The sequence below is a fragment of the Aedes aegypti genome, chromosome 1, assembly GCF_002204515.2.
Source record: "Aedes aegypti strain LVP_AGWG chromosome 1, AaegL5.0 Primary Assembly, whole genome shotgun sequence".
In the NCBI taxonomy this organism is placed as follows: domain Eukaryota; kingdom Metazoa; phylum Arthropoda; class Insecta; order Diptera; family Culicidae; genus Aedes; species Aedes aegypti.
Window position 1 is genome coordinate 111,683,120 of NC_035107.1, and position 22,041 is coordinate 111,705,160.

At 36.8% G+C, this 22,041-nt stretch overlaps 1 protein-coding gene across 1 annotated transcript in view; it reads left to right on the forward strand.

The window, feature by feature from the left end:
* LOC5570704 (O-acyltransferase like protein) overlaps positions 1-22,041 on the forward strand; it is a 70,657-nt gene that overhangs the window by 24,675 nt on the left and 23,941 nt on the right. The window contains exons 3-7 of the mRNA XM_021845286.1: positions 7,590-7,834; positions 20,064-20,352; positions 20,419-20,603; positions 20,717-21,240; positions 21,308-21,434. Coding sequence (XP_021700978.1) covers positions 7,590-7,834; positions 20,064-20,352; positions 20,419-20,603; positions 20,717-21,240; positions 21,308-21,434 — 1,370 coding nt within the window. The remainder of the gene's footprint in view (positions 1-7,589; positions 7,835-20,063; positions 20,353-20,418; positions 20,604-20,716; positions 21,241-21,307; positions 21,435-22,041) is intronic.

Here is a 22,041-nt window from a genome sequence, read left to right on the forward strand (position 1 = left end):
ATAAGCGCGCTGAGGAATGCGAGACAATGAAAAACATTTCAAGAGATTTGTCAGATTTTTCGACATTGAATGATTCTTCTACTTACCCATCAATAGAAATTTATAAATATTACGTAATTCGATGCATTTGATTTTGATTTTTGACCATTTACCATATTTGGATGGGTGGTCAGAAATTGCAACATTTTCTGTGCAGACATAGCGGACCAAGTGTTGAAAAGCAACAAACTGATTGACTATTGCCTTTTTTGAGACAATTTGAGAGTCCAATATAAGTTTATGGTAGTTCTATGGTGTAAGTATGGAATGTGCTAGAACCCGCTTATTGGACCATTATATTTTGGTTGGTACTCAAGATTTTTACTTGGTCCACTCTGACTGAACAAATATTTGAATATTTCTGGTCTTCAATGCCCTGACCCTGCAAAACTCTAATTTTCAAGCTATCGTAATGCCACTGATTTCGGTATTGACGAATGGATTATTGAAGAGTTTACGATACTGGCGTCGAAGGGTCTTGATAATCTGCTTATCTTAGAGATATGCACTCAGTTTGAGCAGAAAAGCAATAAATGATTGTTATTTTCCTATAAATTGTTCAGTTAGAGTGAACCAACTAAATGAACGGTGGTCTTTAGTTCAGTCAGAGTGGACCAAGTACACATTGTCCATCAAAAAAATCGTTCTATCAGAGGTTTGGATTATGATTTTTCATGATTATTGATCCACATTATATTGTTTGGAAGTACACAAAGATGTGTAGAAATATTGAACCAAAATCAAACGAGTTCAAAAATTACAGAACGTTAGTCTAAGACTTTGAACACATTTTTCTCAAAATATGAAAAATGTCACTTGATCCACTCCGACCATATGGTCCGCAAGAACTTGCCTAGGAAGCAGTGTTATGATAGATAGGGATACTTTTGAGGTGGTTGATGAGTTCGTCTACCTCGGATCCTTGTTAACGGCTGATAACAACGTTAGTCGTGAAATACGGAGACGCATCATCAGTGGAAGTCGCGCCTACTATGGGCTCCAGAAGAAGCTGCGATCGAGAAAGATTCACCCCCGCACCAAATGTACCATGTACAAAACGCTTATAAGACCGGTGGTCATCTATGGACATGAAGCATGGACCATGCTGGAAGAGGACCTGCAAGCACTTGGAGTGTTCGAACGAAGGGTGCTTAGGACGATCTTTGGCGGAGTGCAGGAGAACGGTGTGTGGCGGCGGAGAATGAACCACGAGCTCGCTAGGCTCTACGGCGAACCCAGTATCCAGAAGGTTGCGAAAGCAGGAAGGGTGCGCTGGGCAGGGCATGTTGCAAGAGTACCGTACAACAACCCTGCAAAGATGGTGTTCGCGTCGAATCCGGTTGGCACAAGAAGGCGGGGAGCTCAGCGAGCGAGGTGGCTAGATCAAGTGCAACAAGATCTGGAGAACGTGGGCCAAAATCGAAGTTGGAGAGACACAGCCATGGACCGAGTAAATTGGCGTAGCATCGTTAACGAAGTTTTATCAAATTAATTGATGTAACACCAACTAAATAAATAAATAATGGTTCGCAATACTAAGCATTAGACCTATTCATATTTTCAAAAATGTCTGGAAACTCCCCCAGCCAACAAATACTTTGCGAAATGAACTTCTGGTCAAAATTTCACTCAATTTAGAGTGAATATGAGTGTGCTTCAATTATGTGTTGAGCTCTTTTCAAGCTTTAAAAAATCATAACTACCGAACGAAACATCAAAATTTATCGGAAATACCTTTACATAGTAGTTTATCCAATTCTACGAACTTTTTCCGAACACGATTTTATGATTGGAGCAAGTTTTGACATAGTTTGGTTGAGGTTTGTATCTCAAGGTTCTTGAAAATCTCTTTTTTCGGAAAGTGTTTTCACTGAAAAGCATGCCTGCATGAAATTTTTCGGATTTTCAATTTCCAGACATGATGACTCTGCATATCTAAAAATCAATCCCGTTCAAAGTTACCATTTATCTTGCGAAAATCAATTGTAAAAAATAGGTAGTTATTTATCAATCATCAGGTTGCGATGCGGTGTTCGGTCTTTGGGCATTTCTTGTAATTTATTGCCTTAAACAACATGTAAGCTGTTGATGGTCAATGAATTCATAAATTTATTATGTTTGATTCCCGTTAACTAGGGTCTGAAAAAATAATGTCAATGGGTGTTTTATATACCATATATATTGAGAAAACTGTAATTTCTGGGTACTGCGAAGAACAAATTTGGATCAAACAATGTTAAAACTCAATTTAATCTTATTAGCGTGTTCGACAAACTTTAACAGAATAGAATTAGCTTTCAAATAGTGGTAATAGCAAGTGGTTTTGATTTTCCACATGCTAGTTATGATTTTTCAAACCTTAAATAAGCCCAAAAACACATTTTTAACTTGAAGCATATTGAAATCTCCATCAAATGTGCTGAAAATTTGACCAGACCTTGTTTTTGGCATGAGAATATCAAATACTGCTTCACCGGTAGATTTCCAACCATTTTTTTAATATGAACAGGTCTACTAAGCATCTTTGTGTGTCGTGAAGTATGAGAAAATTAGGCAAATATCAGCACAAAGTCGTTTTTTCAGGATGTTTGAAAATAACACACATTTTGTGTTGGCCCATGAGAATCCGATATGGTAGTAAAATTCGTATCCTTGCTTACAGACGATGATTTTAAAGTCTTGATCAGTCTTATAAACTTTGTGAATAATATTTGAATCTCAATTAAACCCTGACTTTAAGCCCTTTTGGAAATTATCCGAAATTTTGAAAAAAAAACCCTTGCGCCAATTCCGGCATTGATAGAGGAAATCAAATTATTACTAACTAATACTATTTAATTTAAGACTCTTTAGTCCAATTGAAAATCAAGGGGTCTATTTTATAAGTCGAGTCGATCAAAATGACACGACTGGACTCACTGTCGACCAAAAAATATCGTTCGACACGGTCTGTCACTCGAGTTTTTCGACAGTTGTCACTCTATGTGACTGGATTACTATGGGAGTCGACGAGTGACATCTGAAACATGCATGCTTACTTTGATCGACAGTGATTACAGACGAGTCACATGAATGTGCTCGATTTACAAAATAGGCCCCCAAGTTACACAGGATTTTGGAAGCGTTGCGTTGCGTTGCGTGGTAACGGAGTATTTCGTAGATTGCATACTGAAGACTGTCATGTTATTTACTTTACCACTCTTATTCCAATTACACAGCGTAACAAAAATGACATTTTTGCGTGTCTCAAGGATCAAATTATGTGTCTCGAGTAGATTTGGGGTTGCTGAATCTGATGCCATTTTCAGATATGTTCCAGCACGTCACAATTTTTAGCTACAGGTCACCAAAGTTGTATAAAACACTGGTTTTATTGATGTTTACATTAAATTTAAAGTATAATTTATCAAACTTTTTTGTGATCTAATCCACTAAGCATGCTATTTTGCACTTAAACTTTCATTTTGGATTACATTTGATCGAAATTGGGCGATTAAATTTGGATTAAACCAATTTTTTCGACATGCTTGCTTTCTCCATACAAAATTCGTCGTTTCTCTTATATGGGAATATACAATACTTTTTTAAACCATCAAAAAATAACTTTTCCGCATCGAAAATATTATAAACTTTGCCGATAAGTATTGTTATACACATAAAGTTTGAATTCTGTGTCAAACTAAGCTAATAAATTGCCTTACAAGCTGGGAAACTTGCATGCAAGTTGGCCAAAATAGTCAATTTTTGCATTTTCTACAGCTAATATCTCAAAAACTAGACGTGCTATGATAATTTTGAAAACGGCAATGGATTCAGCAAGCGAATAGCGGTATTTTGGTGCTTGAGACAAAAACGTGTTCCGCAGTGTTACTTATGAAAAACTATTAAGAATCAAATAACTGTTCAATCGGAAGTTAGAGATGGAAAGACATGACAATTTCCATTGCCGGCCATGCCCATCTTTTTTTTTTTTCTTTATTAACGAGATTTTTAGCCCTGAGCTAGTTCATCTCGGGACCAACGGCTTTACTTCCCTTCCGAAGGAAGTCGTCACTACAACTTTTTTGTCAGTGACTATCTCGGGGATGTGATTCAATCCCAGGTCCTCGGCGTGAGAGGCGTGTGTTCTAACCACTACACCAGGTCCGTCCTCATGCCCATCTTTTCCGTTACGAGGAAAGTTAAGGATAATGATGATATGACACCAACTTGAAGAGAGGACAGCGACTCACCGACGCCCTCATAGATGTTAAGGAGTTGGATGATAGGGAAGGGAATGATCTAGGATTCACTATAGGCGAGTGATACGACCGGATTCAAATTTAGTGTAAGTGTAACTTAGTATTTTTTTGTAATTGTTGTAAGACAATTATCTAATTCACACATTTGCTATTCAAATTAATTCAATTAAAAAAACTAAGAAAAAAGATCAAATAAAAATTTACACTAATAATACTACAAAAAGAAATTTACAGAATTATTTACATTTAAGCCCTCTCAGGGTCTATCCGGGAGAATCGTTTATCTTCTGGGCGGACTCACTTCTCACACTAATTCAGCAAAATGGAATTCAACAAAACATAGAAAAAAGGGAATCGTAGTAAAATAATTGAACACTCTAAAGATTATATAAAATTTAAATTCATTTGTTAGATTTATTAGGTTTCTTAAGGAAAGGGAAATAGGGTTATTTGGAAGGATTTGCACTTTTTATCACCTGGCGCTGGTTGGCGGTCATTTGTCGGTCGCCGGTTGGTCGGTTTGTCGGGCGGTGATTCATCGGCACAATCACAACCGCAGCAACTTGGGACCACTCGCGTCGCACAAAACTTATAACTTTGTTCCTGCGAAGAGGATTAACTTTTTAAATTCGACGTACGGTTTAAACAATTCGAACTTTGTTACCGAAAAGAGGCCTTTGCCTTCTCCAACATTGGCTTTTAAGCAAATTCATGATGCTGCAAAAATCTGTGTTCGCGGAACATTTCCCGGGAGCAATTTGTTTTTGCGCAGTTGGTATTGTGCGCCATGTTAGTTTATTGCAAGAGGAAGGAATGACGATGTAGGGTTTTATGGGACGGGATTTGAATTCAAATTTTATTTACAGATTTCATATATACAAATTTTATAGTTAGGGAATAGTTTTATATAAGTATTTACAAATTTTATAGTTAGGGGATAATTATTTACATGTATATAGAAAAGGAGACAAAATATAAACGAAGAATAAATATTTACATAAGAAAAAGAAGAAATTAAACATTGGGACCTATCTCAGAGGTAACATTGTGTGCAAGTGTGAATGGAATGATTCTGCCAACAATGGGAGGGACGTAGCTAAGAAAGTTAATGTCACTCCATGTGCGTTTGTCTTCCAGGGATGGGACACAGATATTTCCATCTTGTGTCCTAGCTAATGAGATTTGGTTTAAGCGCCATTACTCGCTCTCTGAAACGAGAAAAAAAATACCCTACCCTGTGATGTAAACCAACCCCTGATATAATTGAAATTAAGTAGTTTAATAGGAAAAAACTCACCAAATCAGTCAATTAGTCTTATCATTTAATTTCGGTAAAAAGAGTAGCGCTGATAAATATGACAAGTAATTTTTTATCAAACTTTACCTGAATTATTAAACTTAAGTTGTAAAATGATGATTCAGCTTCAATACATTAATATGATAAGATTAAAAGTTTTCTAAGAAATTTTTAATTGTCTTGACGATCAAACAGATTTTATGAAGCTTTAAATCATTATTTGAATATTAAATTGTATTCGTGTCCAAACGATTTTATTTATAAATAAAAAAACTAAAGTTTGAAGTTAAATAAAAATCAATGCTTTATCGACTTGGAAAATATTGTTTTTTTTTTTTCATTTGTTAGTTAGTTGTTTAGTTAACAAGACATATTATATCAATACTCTCGATGGAACAGCCTGGATAATAATGATGACATCAAATACGAATGTTATCCTTAATTTGTTAATCGTCCTATCATCATCGTTTCTAAACTACTCGATAATTCAGCAAAGAGCATTTTTATTATTTCATTGTTTTATTGTGAGTTGTGTTAGAAAATTTCAGTATGGGTGACGATGATGAAGTTCAGTTGAAATATTAATAAAGATGATTGTATAAAATCGCTGATTGTTTAAATATTAGCATTAGCATTAGCATTAAGCAATTCGCCCTAATTCGTAGGTGGTACAGTCCTAGACCGTTGTTGTATGAGGGTTGTCTCCTTCCCGTCCGTAACCAAAGCCAGAGATTTGGGACCAGAGTTGCTTAATATCAATCATATCAGCTGATGTCTGATGCTCTAAAACTATCAATATCAATTACGAGCTATCAATATCACTTTGATTTGACAACCAACAGCAGTGATGTGACATCGCATTCTAGATCAGAATCACTGCACAATGAGTGATCACGTGGTAATTATCCATGCTATTAATGTTTTTCAGTGATCAACACGTAGTTTCGATCTATTTGCAGCACTGTCAAAAATATCGTAATGATGAATTGCCATTATATTAGCTTAATTTAAGGCAAAACATGGCCCATCAGTGATATCCATAGTCTATTGCCATCAATGCATTGGAGATGGAGTGAACAGAATGATGTTGATGTGATAGAGATTGATCCGAATTGTATCGTAGTAGGCCTATACGAATCAGCAAATTTTAAGCGTTGATAGTGACAGCGAGCAACTCTGTTTGGGACTAATCCCTGCTTCTTAGGCAAGAAAGACGCATCCTTCAACAGTTGAGAGCTGTCCTGGCCACGTCCTTGCGAATGCTGGGGATTGGGGAGGGTTTGTTAAATGAACACCTACTTAAGAAAGATGCAGGGAACTCTACGACCTCTCATAGGTGTTACGGGATATTGTGGAGTGTTAATGGGAAGGGTAAGGCACATTAGCCACATATCGGAACAAACTCATCCAACTCTTTCTTCGAATTCCCTCAGCAAATCATCGCTCGTTTCTCACACGCATGGAAGGCTGGTTGTTTCTAACTGCTGCAAAGCACTGGCGATTCCACCATCTTTTCGCAAAATGACACTCGCGATTGTTCGGCCGAACCACCAGTGGAATCACATAATTTTAAACTTTGCGAAAACACACTTTCATTACTTTATTCCACATTTGAAAATATTCAACCGGCATTTTTTATTCTATTTTTTGCTAGCCAAGTTAAAAAAAAGAAATAGAAAACGGAACCGAAGTAAACGTGACAGAAAATTCGAAACGCAGCCACCCGCGCGCAAGGCTTGCTGCGATTTTTTTTCTTGGAAGAAGTGGGAACCTGGGACATACTATGTAACTCTCCAGATTCAGCTTAATGAGTTTGGCTTCAATACCATCCTTGTCAGCGGCCTTGTTGTTCTTGAGCTTTAGAATGACATCCTTAAAGCTATCAGTAAACGCTTTGAATTATTGTTTAAGACTTTCCCTTATTCACAATTTTTTTACTTACTAGCATTTTTATACATACAATCATTAAACGGCACCAGTTGTAATCGTTCACCCGTCTCTTCCTTCCACAGTGCACGACTCCAGCGCCAAGCTCAGTTCCGGCATTCTGAACGGAAACGTTAACCAGTTCGGCGATTACGATCAGTGTCTGAAAATTCGCGGCGGAGAGAAAAACAACGCCGCCGATCAGCAGAATCTACAGGGACAGTACTGTCTCGCCGCCATTCAACCGAGTGTCGTCTCCAATGCTGTTTTCCTGCAGCACGTGCTCAGCTTGGCACAGTCGCGTGGAATTCTTACCAGTCAGCTCAGCGATGTAAGTACATGCCGCCACGGTGTGTCTGAAACCATTATTAACGAAAAATAGCCACACTCTAGGAAAAAAACTAATATTACACATAAAAGTTTGAGGACTTTTGCACTTAAAAATTGATCGTTCTTTAGAATTGCGTCCAACATGACGGGAAACTAGTGTGATGATTTCCAAGCATCTCATCTGAGAAATTGAAATAATTTCGTTGAAAGAATCAGAAGTTGCAGTGTTTAGTACATTTACAAAAATTATAGGCATTATTTACATGTAAAGTATAGAAAAGTGTGTATGTAGTATGTAGCAGTATGCTTCATAATGAAGCATGTGAATACCCTCTGAAATTTTTTAAAATTTAAAGAAAAGATGCTCGAATACTGAATCTTTCCAATTATGGGCGCCAAATTTGAGGATTTAAGAATTTTTATCGTTAACAACGGTTTGAGACACACCGTCGCAGCCGCTTCATTGATAATCTCATTATTAGTACTTCGTTTCGGTGCCGTAGGTAAGGCCACCTACCGTAAATTGCACCCTTGTAATGAGTGTAAAACCTGTTGCACTCTTGATATCGTAGCCAGTGCAACACGCTTAGGGCGAACCTTGTGCGCCGGCGAAGGCTGCACGTTTTCTCGCTAAATGCCTACTCGACATTCGTTTTTGCCATATTAATCTTTGATTATCGTGAGAATTATTCAAACCGGGGGCTCGTCTGCGCGGCTCGGAGATCGGAACTCGTAGGACAACTTTTCTTCATGGCGTCATTGCTAAGGCATGCAATTGAGGTAAGAATGAAGCTGTGAGATCATAGCTTACTCACTAAGCATAATCAGGTAGTTCAGTTTTATTGACAAAGTTGATAATATGACAACTTTTAAGATATTTTATAAATAATAAAGATAATTAACTTCGGCTTAATGTCCGAAGTTGCGAATCATGGTTGTGACATTCTACTTCTTTTTTACTAAATTAGTATCATTTCAAACATTACATTCATTTTTTTTATATCTAGGTGTACTTCGTTAGGCAACATTATCATCCTAATTGGATAAAACCAAATTAAGTTTTTATTAACATTTTTTAACAACATATTACATCGATCGTTGTAGGCAGTGCGCGTAAACAGATGTTGAAAATTCACGTTTTTATCATCTACGCAAATTATCAGATTCGGCCGGTGAAACGGCTGGCGCAGTTTTAGAAAAAAAAAGTGTCTATATAGGAAATAAGTCGGTTTATTCTGCATGGGTTCTGCTGGGCAGTGCTTCGTTAAAGCCCAAGCAGAAGGTGAAATTGCATCGAAGCTGGACCTTAAATTTTCAGGTACACGGGTTCGGAGAGCCGGACAGTGGATCGGGCTGAGGGCTTGGTCGATTGGTCACTTGCTGGTACCGTAATCCGGGGTAACATTGATCATTTTTTTAGTTTTTCTTAAATTTTTCATTACACAATACAAATGTTACAAGTTTCATATTTTTAAAACAAGTACTGGCACCCACTGCTCCTAGCTATGTACTTTATTTTGTTTTTCGAAAGATTTAAACATGTTTAAATAAATGTTTCAAGTGATTTTTTGATTCAGCTGATATGGGGTAACATTGATCACCCAAGTAAACAACGTTCGCTAATACTGGAAATGTCGTTACTTACTAAAATCAGGGCCCCTGAAGCCGAATATGAAGACCAAACTCTTACAAGTCATTTACTTTTTGAGTTATTTCAAAATTAAAAACACCTTGAACCGCGTAATACGCCTAAAAGTAGGCAATTTCCTCAGGAAATTCTACATTCGTAATAGTATTTAGATAATGTTGCCTAAATGAATAAACTTATGAAAGATTTGACAACGGAATCGTTTTCGGCGATGCCATTTTTAGTAACACCCGCATTTTCCTTGATCACATCGTCTGCAGAACTCATGTGAGACATGAATTGTCGGTAGTGTCAGTGAAAATGATAGAAATCATTGTTTCGAAAAGTTGAACAATTTGCGCATGAACTAAACGCAATTTTGGCAAAAACTTTAATTATCATTAGCTTATAAATATACGAAAGAGAGGCACCATTCATGGTTCGAAAATGCTTCATCAATATATCTTTATTTAAACGTTTAACAAGATGAGTCATCCCGATCAATGTTACCCCGCTGATCAATGTTACCCCGGATTACGATATGTCTAATCGATCAAGATTTCGGCTTGAGCCACTGCCTGGTTCTCTAGATTTGTGCTCTTGAGGGTTTGAATTTTGGCTTGGTTTCATCTTCACTAGTAAAAAACAGAAAAATCGTTTGTTTGGTTTCGTGGCCGAAGTAATATTTCTCGTTTTATTTTGCATGCGTTCTGTGTGCAATCAAGTTTAGGTTTTCGCGGCGCCGGATATTTTGCTTTTGTGAATCAGCATGCTGATTAAAGTAGCTTACAGCTGCTCAACTAAGGATAGATAAACAATTTGGTTTCATGCCTTTATTTATATCATGAAACATATTTTTATCATGACAACGGTGAATATGTTACTTCAATGAATTGATTTAAAAAAAAAAACGTTACTGTAAGTGTCGATGTGGATTCCTATGCATTAACATTGAAAACCCCATACCTTTCATTTTACCTGATTTTCATCATTATAAAAATTACCTTTGAATGGTTCGACGCTAAAAGTGTCAACTTACTGTCTTTTTACGTTGTCTTTAGAGTACTGATAGGTGATTTTTTAAACTAAGGTTAAAATATGGAGATGCAGAGGTGATCTCGTTCTCTGGTAGCAATGGATATCACACTAATATTCCTTTCCTTCCCGATGACCTTAAGGACGTGGCTGGTATTGACTTTTTATTATTTGGAGTACATTGAAGATCGAAAGCTACTCCCAAGCTACATCTCTTAATTCCTTGTGCAACTTCGATTATTCTAGTCAATCACGGAGTACCAACTACGAATTGTAGGTCATAAATACTTATGCTATGCTAATTTCGTTAACAACATACGTTAAGTCACCCGCACGGTGATTCCATTCAGACAGATGATGAAATGAAGTAGTTCTTGTCACAAAACATTTTGAAAAATCTAGTTTGTGTAGTCAAAATCATGTAAATTCTGTTTGATAATGGGATTTTTAAAAACTCTTAGTTGAAACGCCAAAAATTCACATTTTTCATTTTAACGATAGAATATCACATTTTTCATAACTTTAATAAGATTTTGCTGTAGATACTTCTAGTAAGATGTATTTCATCGTATGAACCATGATATTTTATGCAAATTAGATTTTTTTTATTGTGTTTCAGTCAAAACACAAATGCACAATGAATGGACCCTTTTCAATATGCATGGTTCCTATTATCGTGCATTAGTGTAAAAGGCTTGAAATTATTGGGTTTTATTGGATTTATTGTTATGACGTGATTTAACTACTCCATATATAGGTTTTAAGCGTATATGAAATGGCTTGGACAATACAGCCACACCTCCTATAACGATTTCAATGAAAAAAAAAATGATTTAGCTATTTTTTCAGAATCTATGACATTTAGTCGAAAGACATTTGGTCGAATGACATTTAGTCGAATGACGTTTGGTCGAAAGTACATTTGGTCGAATAGACATTTCGTCGAATGGACATTTGGTCGAAAAGGTTTAGTTGCAACAGAAAGCATATGATATTTGGTCAAACCGATATTTCGTGGAAAGGAAAGTGGTCGAATCTTAATCGTATAGAAACAGAGTTTTACGTTTAGTCTGACTATAGTCAAGAGTAGCATTTTGTCGCTAATACAAGAGAGATTGAATAATTGAAAAAGTATCAGCCATTTTACTAAAATTTCTGAACGATTAGCAAATTTTTGATATTCAATTTGATGGACGCTCTCTCAACATATTGATCACCTCTTGCGTTTTTAACGTTTCATGCTGCTTTTTCGTTCAGGCATGTTCTACAATTCGAGATAAGTTGATCTTAAAAGGAAGCAAGCCATTTTTTGTCTCCTCAGTAAGCTCGTCTCCCTTTACCCGATTCATAAAATCAGCATAATTTTAATTTTTAATAATTCAAAGCTTCTACTGCAAACTATGTTATTCATCCGAGGTCATCAAAGCCATATATTTGCTTGAGGAATTTTATTAAGCTAGAAGTAACAATAAGCCAATTGGCCATAAATGTTTTCCTTAAAGCAACTTTTTCCTGTCGTTTTAATTATGATTTCCGCATTCAAAAATCTTACCCACTTCCGTAAGCGGAAAGACCCGGAATTCAAAGAATGATCCCAAGCACTCTCTCCGAATTCTTCCATCAGATGAAGATCAGCAGTTCATTACAAAGAACGATGACATTTCAAAAGAGTAATAAATAATGCAAGCCTTCACAGCGTTGACTAATAAAATAAAAACTTGACCTTTTTTTCTAAGAATGATGTTAATTTCAAAGAATAATAAATTCACTAGAGCTAAATATTTCAGTCAATGTATAAAACAACAATTTCCGAAATTAAATCATGACGAAAACTATACGCACGTTAAATGGTACGGCTTTAGGACATTTGGTCGAATGACGTTTGGTCGAATGACATTTGGTCAAAAGTACATTTGGTCGAAGGGACATTTGGTCGAAGGGACATTAGGTCGAAGGGACATTTGGTCGAAGGGACATTTGGTCGAAGGGACATTTGGTCGAATGGACGTTTGGTCGAATGACCTTAAAATATTATTTTGTGCGAAAAAACGTTTAGTTCAACTGATATATTTTGCACAATGAATGATCTTATTTTGGGCAAACATACCTTCATCAGATGTCAATGATGAAACTATCTAAATTTGGAATCTATGCTTTAGAGCGTGGTTAGCATGCATGTATTAGTGCATATATAGAATTAATTATTCTTTTACATGTACTCATTCTTCATCCAATTTTGGATCGGAAGACGGGACATTTTTTTACAACATTTTGCCGAAGTTCAAAGGTATATGTACTCATTGTTTGACGTTGGAAACATAATTCTTTATTCTTTCAAAATATCAAATGCTCAGTTATTGTAATAATTAACATTGTTGAATTCATTATTCTTTAATGTAATCGTTCTTTATATACATTTGTTGATCTTTATCCTATGACAACTTCGAGTGTAATTGCTCTAAAGTGTACGAGTTTTGGTGGCCATGGCTTTTAGGAAACGATTTTGATGAAGTCCTTCGATTATTATAATGCCTGTAAAATAGTTTCCTACTCATGGTGAATTATTGTTATGATTGTTACTTCCAGCTAAATCACATTACATGGGCAAACTTGTGGGTTTGATAGTGGAAATGATGATTTCTATCGACTCGCAGAATAAGCCTGAATAAGAAAAATTACATCATGTAGCGTCAACAACGTCAGGGGTCAATCGATTTTCGTGGAGAGTCTGGATGGTCAACTGGAATCCCAAAATATCTTGGAGTTAGATTTCTTGCACTCTATCATGTTGTTCTTGCACCTGCAACCTCCAGTAATAGATCCTACCATACATGCTTTCCGCTCTTTCAATCCCAATCCCTGTGTATTAATGTCAAAATGACACTCTGTAAAATAATCTGAAAAGTCTCTATTAGACCAAATTAACGACTAAATGTCCTTTGAATCAAATATCATATGCTTCTTGAAGCAATTAAATACTTTTCGACGAAATGTTCATTCGATGAAATCTCCATTCGACCAAATGTACTTTCGACTAAATGTCATTCGACCAAACGTCATTCGACCAAATATCATTCGACCAAATGTCATAGATTCAAATGGTACACCACGGTGCACGGTAAATGGCGACATAGAACGGTACGAGACGACCTAAACAAGAGATTTGAGTTTTTTTTTTTGTTTTTAACTTTTGAGTATTTTTTTGTTATGCATCACTAATTTTAGATTTTACCCTGGTATAATTCAGTGGTCACCAAACCGCGGTGCGCGGGCCGCAAGTGGCCCTCGAGTAGCTTTTGTGCGGCCCGCGAATGGATTTTGAATCTTAATGCGGCCCGCATGTTATTTTTTATGGTAGGGTTTTTTTTATTCCTTTACTCCTGCAGCTTTGTTCTTGAAATTTCAGGCATTGAAATCATGTAAAAAATGTCTGCGTTTATCCATCTTTATGGTATAAAGTGTAATATAAAATCAACTGTTCTGCCCACAGTCATTTGAATATTCCAGCTTTCTAAAAGTCAATTTTCTTTACGAAAAATCAGAAACGATTTACCTTTAAATATAAAAGATCTACAAAGTGAATGTCTCTAGCATAATTGTTCATCTCATCTAAATGTACAACTTTGCTAAACATACTATCAATCTATTTCGTAAATTTTAAAAGTTGTGAAAATTTTTAGAATTTGTCAAAAAAAATCAATTTAGTTAAACCGTTCTTCTTCTTTCCGGCGTTACGTCCCCACTGGGACAGAGCCTGCTTCTCAGTTTAGTGTTCTTATGAGCACTTCCACAGTTATTAACTGAGAGCTTACTATGCCAATGACCATTTTGGCATGTGTATATCGTGTGGCAGGTACGAAGATACTCTATGCCCTGGGAAGTCGAGAAAATTTCCAACCCGAAAAGATCCTCGACTGGTGGGATTCGAACCCACGACCCTCAGCTTGGTCTTGCTGAATAGCTGCGCGTTTACCGCTACGGCTATCTAGGCCCCGTTAAACCGTTATTGTTTTTAAATCGTTAAAAAAGCAGTGAAAACTATATGTTAAATTTCAAGTTATGTCTGTGTTCATTTCTGTGAAAATTTAATATGAATCGGTCCATCATTAACTTACATATAAACATCTAATGTAGACAATTTTGTATTAAACATCGAAGTATTAGCAAATGTATTGTCAAACACTGTAAGGGACATGTTGCTCGGATTTGAATTAAGTATACTAATAAAACTTTGTTTCAAGCTTTCCAACAGTATTTCCAACGGTTTTTCTGCACAATTACTTAATTTTCATGAATTCTGTTATATAAACTAACATAGTTCAAAAAAAAACTTTGGATTGTTTCTCTGTCACTTGTATCCCTATGTAGTGAGCCAGAGAAACATAGGGATACAAGTGACAGAGAAACAATGAGGTTTCAAAGAACGTTTCATCAGTTTTCATAGAAATAATTATTTTTGTAATCCTATCGAAAGCTGTTAATTCCAGACTTCACAAATCTTGCGGCCCGCGACTTATTTTGAAAGCGTTGAGATGGTCTGCGAATTTGCATTCATATGTTCATAGAGATGTAGCGATGATCAGATAATGATTCATCATCTGATACATACCTACCAGTTCGTCAACTCGTGGCTGATTTTGTTCGAGCAGAGAATTATGTCTAACACTTCTTCTCTATTAGATACCATGAAGGTTGAGCGATTGCCTATGTTAAGTAATCCAAGATCTGTAGTACTTTAGGATTCCATCAGACTGGAGCCTCTCAAATTGATATCTGAGCTGCTCCAGATGATATGATGAGTATTAGCATCACTGTCCACAGTCAGCAGAAAGCCTTTTCAAAGGCAGTGTACGATAACTCGTTTGAAATCATCTGTTGGGGATGGTTCATCATGTGGTAAATACACCACAAAACGAAGGACGTATTTCCTATTGAAATCACCAACAGAAATATCAATTGTGACAGCACATACAACTCTGGTTGTTAACTCAGAAATGAGTGTAGCAATATAGCGCTATTTACGAGCACGCATGCACGAGGCCTGGGACTCGAGTTTGCCATTTCATGTATCTGAAAGCAGCAAAAACTGGGTTCACAATATTTCCTAGATAGAAGTTCCTTTTAGGAAAGTGAGGTTTTTGAACTAACGCCACTTGAGCTGTACCATTTTGCATGTGTCTACAAAGATTAATCGTTGCTGTTATTTTATGCTGAAGATTGATCTAAGCTATCATAACCGTAGCCACTACCTAAACTAGGCAGGATTAAGCTTTTCGCAATCTCAGCACGAAAAAGACCAGAAGCGAAAAAAACAGATTGATATCTCTTAAAAAGTCGCCAAAGGCGAAAAGCACAGAATACACTGTGTAAAACGCATAATGCGAAACCATAAAGGTGAAAATTTAAACTAAATTACAACGTATAAATAATCCCACCCTTATTTAGCCTCAGACTTGAGACTGAAGAAGGGCAGCCGATTATCTCGGAGAAACACAAGGTCACCTGCACCATTGCTCCGGGTAGCACAGGAAGGGCGTATACTGTAGAGGGCGCCCTGGTACTCCACAGGCTCCGTTTGCGGTTAGGTTTTATTTAAACCCCCCTGACCATTCATTTTTAGGCACGGTAAGCTTAAAGCCGCATGAACAGGCAGTCCGTAGTGTTAATTCTTAGCCAATTGAAACAACCGCTACCGACACTACGCGGCTATCTAGGCTGATCGGGAAAAGGAAGTTAACAATGATGATTAACTCCTGACGTGCCCAAACAGCCGGTAAAATCCGCAAACAATGATTTTTGACATCCCTGAGGTAACTATATTGTATAATATTGATTCCAAAATGCTGCCTTGAGGAACAAATAGCACTTACAGGAAATCTTTCAGACCTGGAGTTCTGATAATTAACCTGAAGTGTACGATTTGACAGATAACTTTGAGATCTTTTGGCGTCAACAAAAAGATTTCAACCTCTTCTATATGGGAAAAATATAAAAAGTGTGATAAAACTAATATTTTACCATAAAATCGCTTGAGCCACTATTGGTACACGTGCGCTAGTGCTCCATTGGTAGACGTTCGGGAATGATACAAGGAATTTTAAACAAAATGGTAAATCTTTACATAGGTTTAACATTTTTCCCTTGGAACAGCAATTAATATTTATCGAATGAAGCATAAAGATCATCTCTAGAGCTTTTCTTCATTTTTATACATCCATTTTAAAAACTGCTTCCATCCGTTGATCCACTACTGGAACACGACGGCTACTACTGGTGCAAGGGAGCAAATTTTTTGTATAAACTTAATTATTTATATGACTTTTTGATAAAATAAAAAACTGAAATTTGGCAAATCGACTAAACTAGATGGTGGATAGATCACCAAAAATAGCACATGTCAATTTTATCAAAAATGTTCGTTTTATTCCATAGTCCAATCTACTGGCACATTACAACCATTGGTACCGGCACCCTATGTTGGACAATTTAAGTTTCTAATTTAACAATCAAGCCTTCATTCAAGCCTGCCGAATGGTTTTTCTATGTCTAAAAGATCAAGACCAGTAGAATAGCCTTCAGATATTTGGAACGTATCAAATTTGTTACACGTAAAAGTTGGTGAGTAGTCGAATGTCCATATCGAAATCCGAACTGTTCATTAGTAAAAATTGAATTTTCATTGATGTGGACCATCCTTCTGTTCAAAATGACCTTTTCAAAAAATTAACTGATGGAGGAAAGCAAACAGAGTGGACGATAGCTGGAAGCTTCTGCAGGATTTTTGTTCAGTTTTAAAATTGGAACAACTTTGGCATTTTCCAATTTGTCAGGAAAATGCCAACTGAAAAACATTTGTTAAATATATCAACTAATGATAAGCTACTTTCTGGAAGTTTTTTGGTGAGGATGTAACAAATTCCATCATCGCCCTCTGGCAGACTGATTTAGAACTATTATTACAGAAATGAAAAATATGTAAGCCCCTGCTTACATATTTTTCATTTCTGTAATAATAGTTCTAAATCAGTCTGCCAGGAATTTTCGAAAACGTTCTCTTGATAAAGAATGTTTATGAAATCCTTAATAACTTCATTTTCTATTGGACTAGTTAGCCCTAAATTAAAACTACGCGAGCTTTCAAAGTGCATAGCAAGTTTGTGAGCTTTTTCGCAATTAGTTAGTAATAATTTGTTTTCCTATTTCAAATCCGGTATTGGCTACTGAGGATTTAGATAATTTCCAAAAGAGTTTAGAGCCAGGGTTTGAGAAATTTTATTTTCAAAATTTTTGATTGTTAATCGAAAAAATCGTTTTTTTTTAAGATCCTGCCAAATAATTTTTTATAGCAGGATCGAAAGCGGGTTGAAATTGCGTTCTCCTTACGTTTTTAAGACGGATCAATTTTACTTCACATTTATGTGTTGCAATGTCCCTTGCTTCAACAATGGAATTTATTAATGTTTCAAGATTATTGGCAATATCAAGATTTGTTTGCAAAGCAATGCTAACATAAAGATTACAATCAATGTATGCTTCATATGTATTCCATTCGGCTCGAAAATAATTGAATTTGGAGCTGATAGGATTGAGAATTGCTTCATGGGATATTTGGAATGTAACAGGGACATGATCAGAATCAAAATCAGCATGAGCTACTGTAGTATAAGGATGTAAATTAATGAGTTGAATGAAACAATGTCTTGAAGAGATATGAAAAAAAAAATCTTGTCAAACAAAATATTCCATAGTTTCCGCTAGCTTATTTCTATCAGTGCAATTATGATTATCGCAGCAAACCTTTTTTGTTTCGCACAAGCACAACTGAGACGAACCCGAATATGCAATAGGAATTTTCGACGCGGACGATTCGTGATCGTTCGGAGTGTTAAGAAAATATGTGCCTGTTGTATGAAAAAATGAATTAAGATGGATTTAATTTTGAAAGAATACGACAGCTACAAAGTTGACTAGAGTCGGTTAAAACCAAATCAATCGTAGAAAGGTTTCTAGAAAAGGAAACAATGTAGAGCTATCAGGGTATTGAATTGAGAAATATCCTGAAGAGCTCATCAAATAAATTTCTGCTTCAAATAAAATTGAGCGATGTTTGGCATTAAAGACACCAATGTGAAAAAAATGACATATTGATAGTCAATTTTTGCAAGTCATTTTGAAATAACTTAACTTGCTGTCCAGAGCATTGAAAAGGCAAATAGTCAGCTTCTTTTTCTTCTTTGCATTATCGTCCTCACTGGGAGAGAGCCGGCTTCTCAGCTTAGTGTTCTTATGAGCACTTCCACAGTTATTAACTGAGAGCATTCTTTGCCTAAATTGCCATTTTCGCATTCGTATATCGTGTGGCTGGTACGATGATACTCTATGCCCGGGGAAGTCAAGGAAATTCCCTTTACGAAAAGATCCTGGACCGACCGGGAATCGAATTCAGACACCTTCAGCATGGCGTTGCTTTGTAGCCCCGGACTTTAACCACTCGTCTAAGGAAGGCCCCAAACAGTCAGCTATGAAAGTATATTTACAAAGCTGTGTTTCAACAAAAACACCCAACGTTTCAAAAATTTTAGTTTCAAATGACGTAAACAGTTAATGTTTAATACGCCTATGAATGAAGATTGCAACTCCCCCACATGCACCATCAAGTCGATCATTACGATAAACAAAAAGTTTGGATCTTTTTGAGTTTTAATCCAGGTTTCAAATAAGTTTCAGTAATAACTGCTATATGTATGTTTCAGCTGTTGGAAATATAACAAATCGCCCTCTTTACCATTCAAAGAACGAGCATTCTATTTTAAAATATTTAAAAAAAAAAGTAATCTGATAACAATTGTGTTAGTAAACTTATGAACTGCCTTTGTCGGCTATTCATCTATCTTTTCCACGCTCCACTTATTCCTTTCTCGATTTCTAGTTTCCTTAGCTCTTCTTCTTCACTCATCACCCTCTCTTTAATTCACATTCCGCTAATTTCATTTTCTCTTCATCCTCACCCATACTTCTGTTGTCTTTTTTTGTCAACTCTGGGTGGAGTTTAAAAAGCTTAAAAAAATGGGATTCCTATTTTGAAGATGGAATCCTGTCTGTGAGCTTTGCCGAGGCTTCCAACATAAAAAAAATATCTGTATATAAACGCTTATCAAGGTTCCAAATAATCGTATCGGTGAACCTTCATCTCGATTAATTGGCCGATAAGGATCACAAATCTCAACGCGCCTTGTTTGATCGCTTCGGTATTCTTCTCCAATTCCTGAAAAATATGCAAGTTCTTGAATATCTACAAAAATGCGTTGAGAATGTTTTGTTCAAAGTGATTAAGAAAAATTGTCTATTATATTATAAATTGTTTATTATATTCTTTTGAAACTTTAACTGATGAGTTTGTGCATTCCCCATTTTGGCGCCCTTGGCGGGGGGCAAACCTGGCCAAGTTGCCAGCTAAAATTTTAATAGTCATTTTTAAGTTACGTCATTGAACTAAACATCAAGTTTGTTGTTTTTACTAGTTACCTGTTCTTGCTATTTCTAAGCTTCATTCTTCTTTTCTCTTCAGCCAGGGCATCGAGTACCACGCTTCTCCACTGTCAATTGGGCTCTGTGCATTCCATCAGCTTGTTCGGCCGACGATGTCCGTAAATCTCTGGAAGAGTTCCTACACGATCAAACTCAGGGCACCGGTCTCCGAATGGAGGTTGACGTCGAACCAGAATCATGCCAGCTGAAGAATACCATCTGGGATCGCTACTACACGAACACCACGGCCTTAGTGTGGATCGGGTTCATCGCTTATATTGCAATGGTGTGCCTGTCGACATACTACGAGTATAAATCCGAGAACAAAAGTAAGTATTTTGAGTCGATCAATTGTTTTTCTAAAACTCTTTTTTGTAATATTGCTAACTCTGTAGATGAGTGGCTTACGTCGTTTTCGTTGATCCGTAACACCAAGACCATTTTCTGTGTCAAAGAGGACCCTAATGACGTTGCGTGCATTCATGGTCTACGATTTTTGAATGCATTCCTTCTCATCGTGGCACACAAATCAATGGCCCTATTCTATAATCCCTATATTAATCGAACAAGGATGAGCGAGGTGAGTCAAATTGGTTAATTTTCTCATTATTTCATTAAACTGGGCATGAAAGGGTGGAAAATTGTCTGCGATTGACGCAGCGTGGTAGATATCTCGGATAATAATTTTCACAGGGCCTAGGTCAACCATGGACAGTTATTGGACGTGCTGCATCGCTTTTCACGGATCCTTTCATCATGTTCAGCGGCTTTTTGACGACATACTCATTGATCGGTCGACTCATGCGTGGCCAACGTGTGAAACTGTACCAAGAATACATCGGACGAATCCTTCGAATAGCTCCTCCACTGGCAGCGTTGATCTTGTTCTGTACGTTTGTATTGCCGTACATTAGCTCCGGTCCTCAGTGGAACTTGGTTGTCACAAACCATGGCGATCTGTGTAAAAAGTATTGGTGGCGCAATTTGATGTTCATTCACAATTACTTTGGATTCAAAAACATGTGTCTAACGCATACGCACCACATTGGCATCGACACGGAACTGTTTGCAGTGTCACCATTGTTCATTTGGTTGATTTGGAAGTGGCCCAAAAAAGGCACGATCACGTTGGTCATCATTGCTCTGGTGACGACACTACACCGGTTCTACATCACCTATAAGCTGCGGTTGGCGAACTACGTGCATTTTGGCACATCGTAAGTATGCCTCTTCTTTCAATTGTTGTGAATTAACTAGATAGTCCCATATTCTGTCTTACATCAGCGTTAAACAGCTATTCGACACTGCCGACAACATGTACATTCTGCCGTACTATCGGCTGACAGTATACCTGATGGGTGTGATACTTGGCTATTCATGCCGGGCTTTCAAGCACATTCGCCTAACGCCGGTAAGTAGAACAGTAGCGCTTGAATCAATGCCTATATGATATATTTAAATTAGCATTCTCACGGTGTATCTGGAACCGTTATTAACGAAAAATTAACCATCAATTCTGCACCCACCACATGACATATCTTTCCTAGCATTCTCTCCGTGAATTAGAAAATATTTCCTCGCAATTTTTGCAATTTCGTAGAACACCACTTGAGGGTATCAGAAATTATATCGGAATTAATTATATGATTCATTACGCAACTCAAAACAGTTTCGTAATGAGAAAGCGTTGCGTAATGAATCATTACAGCACTGGTTTCAGTTTCGTAATGACTATTCCCGCACTGCATACTGCAGTGCAGGAAAGTAGGCCGTTTCATGACAGATTGGCGTGATGAAAAACAGCCTATTACGATAAGAAATAAAAAAAAAAACATTTTTTGCAATTTCATAAAAGACCATATGAGGCTATCAAAAAGCATATCGGGATGCCTTCCCCATTATTTTTTAATTTCCTAAAATTGATGGGTAATGATTCATTACGCGATTCAAAACAGTTGCGTAATGAAAAAGCTTGGCGTAATGACTATCACTACACTGCAAATTCAGTGCATGTGAGT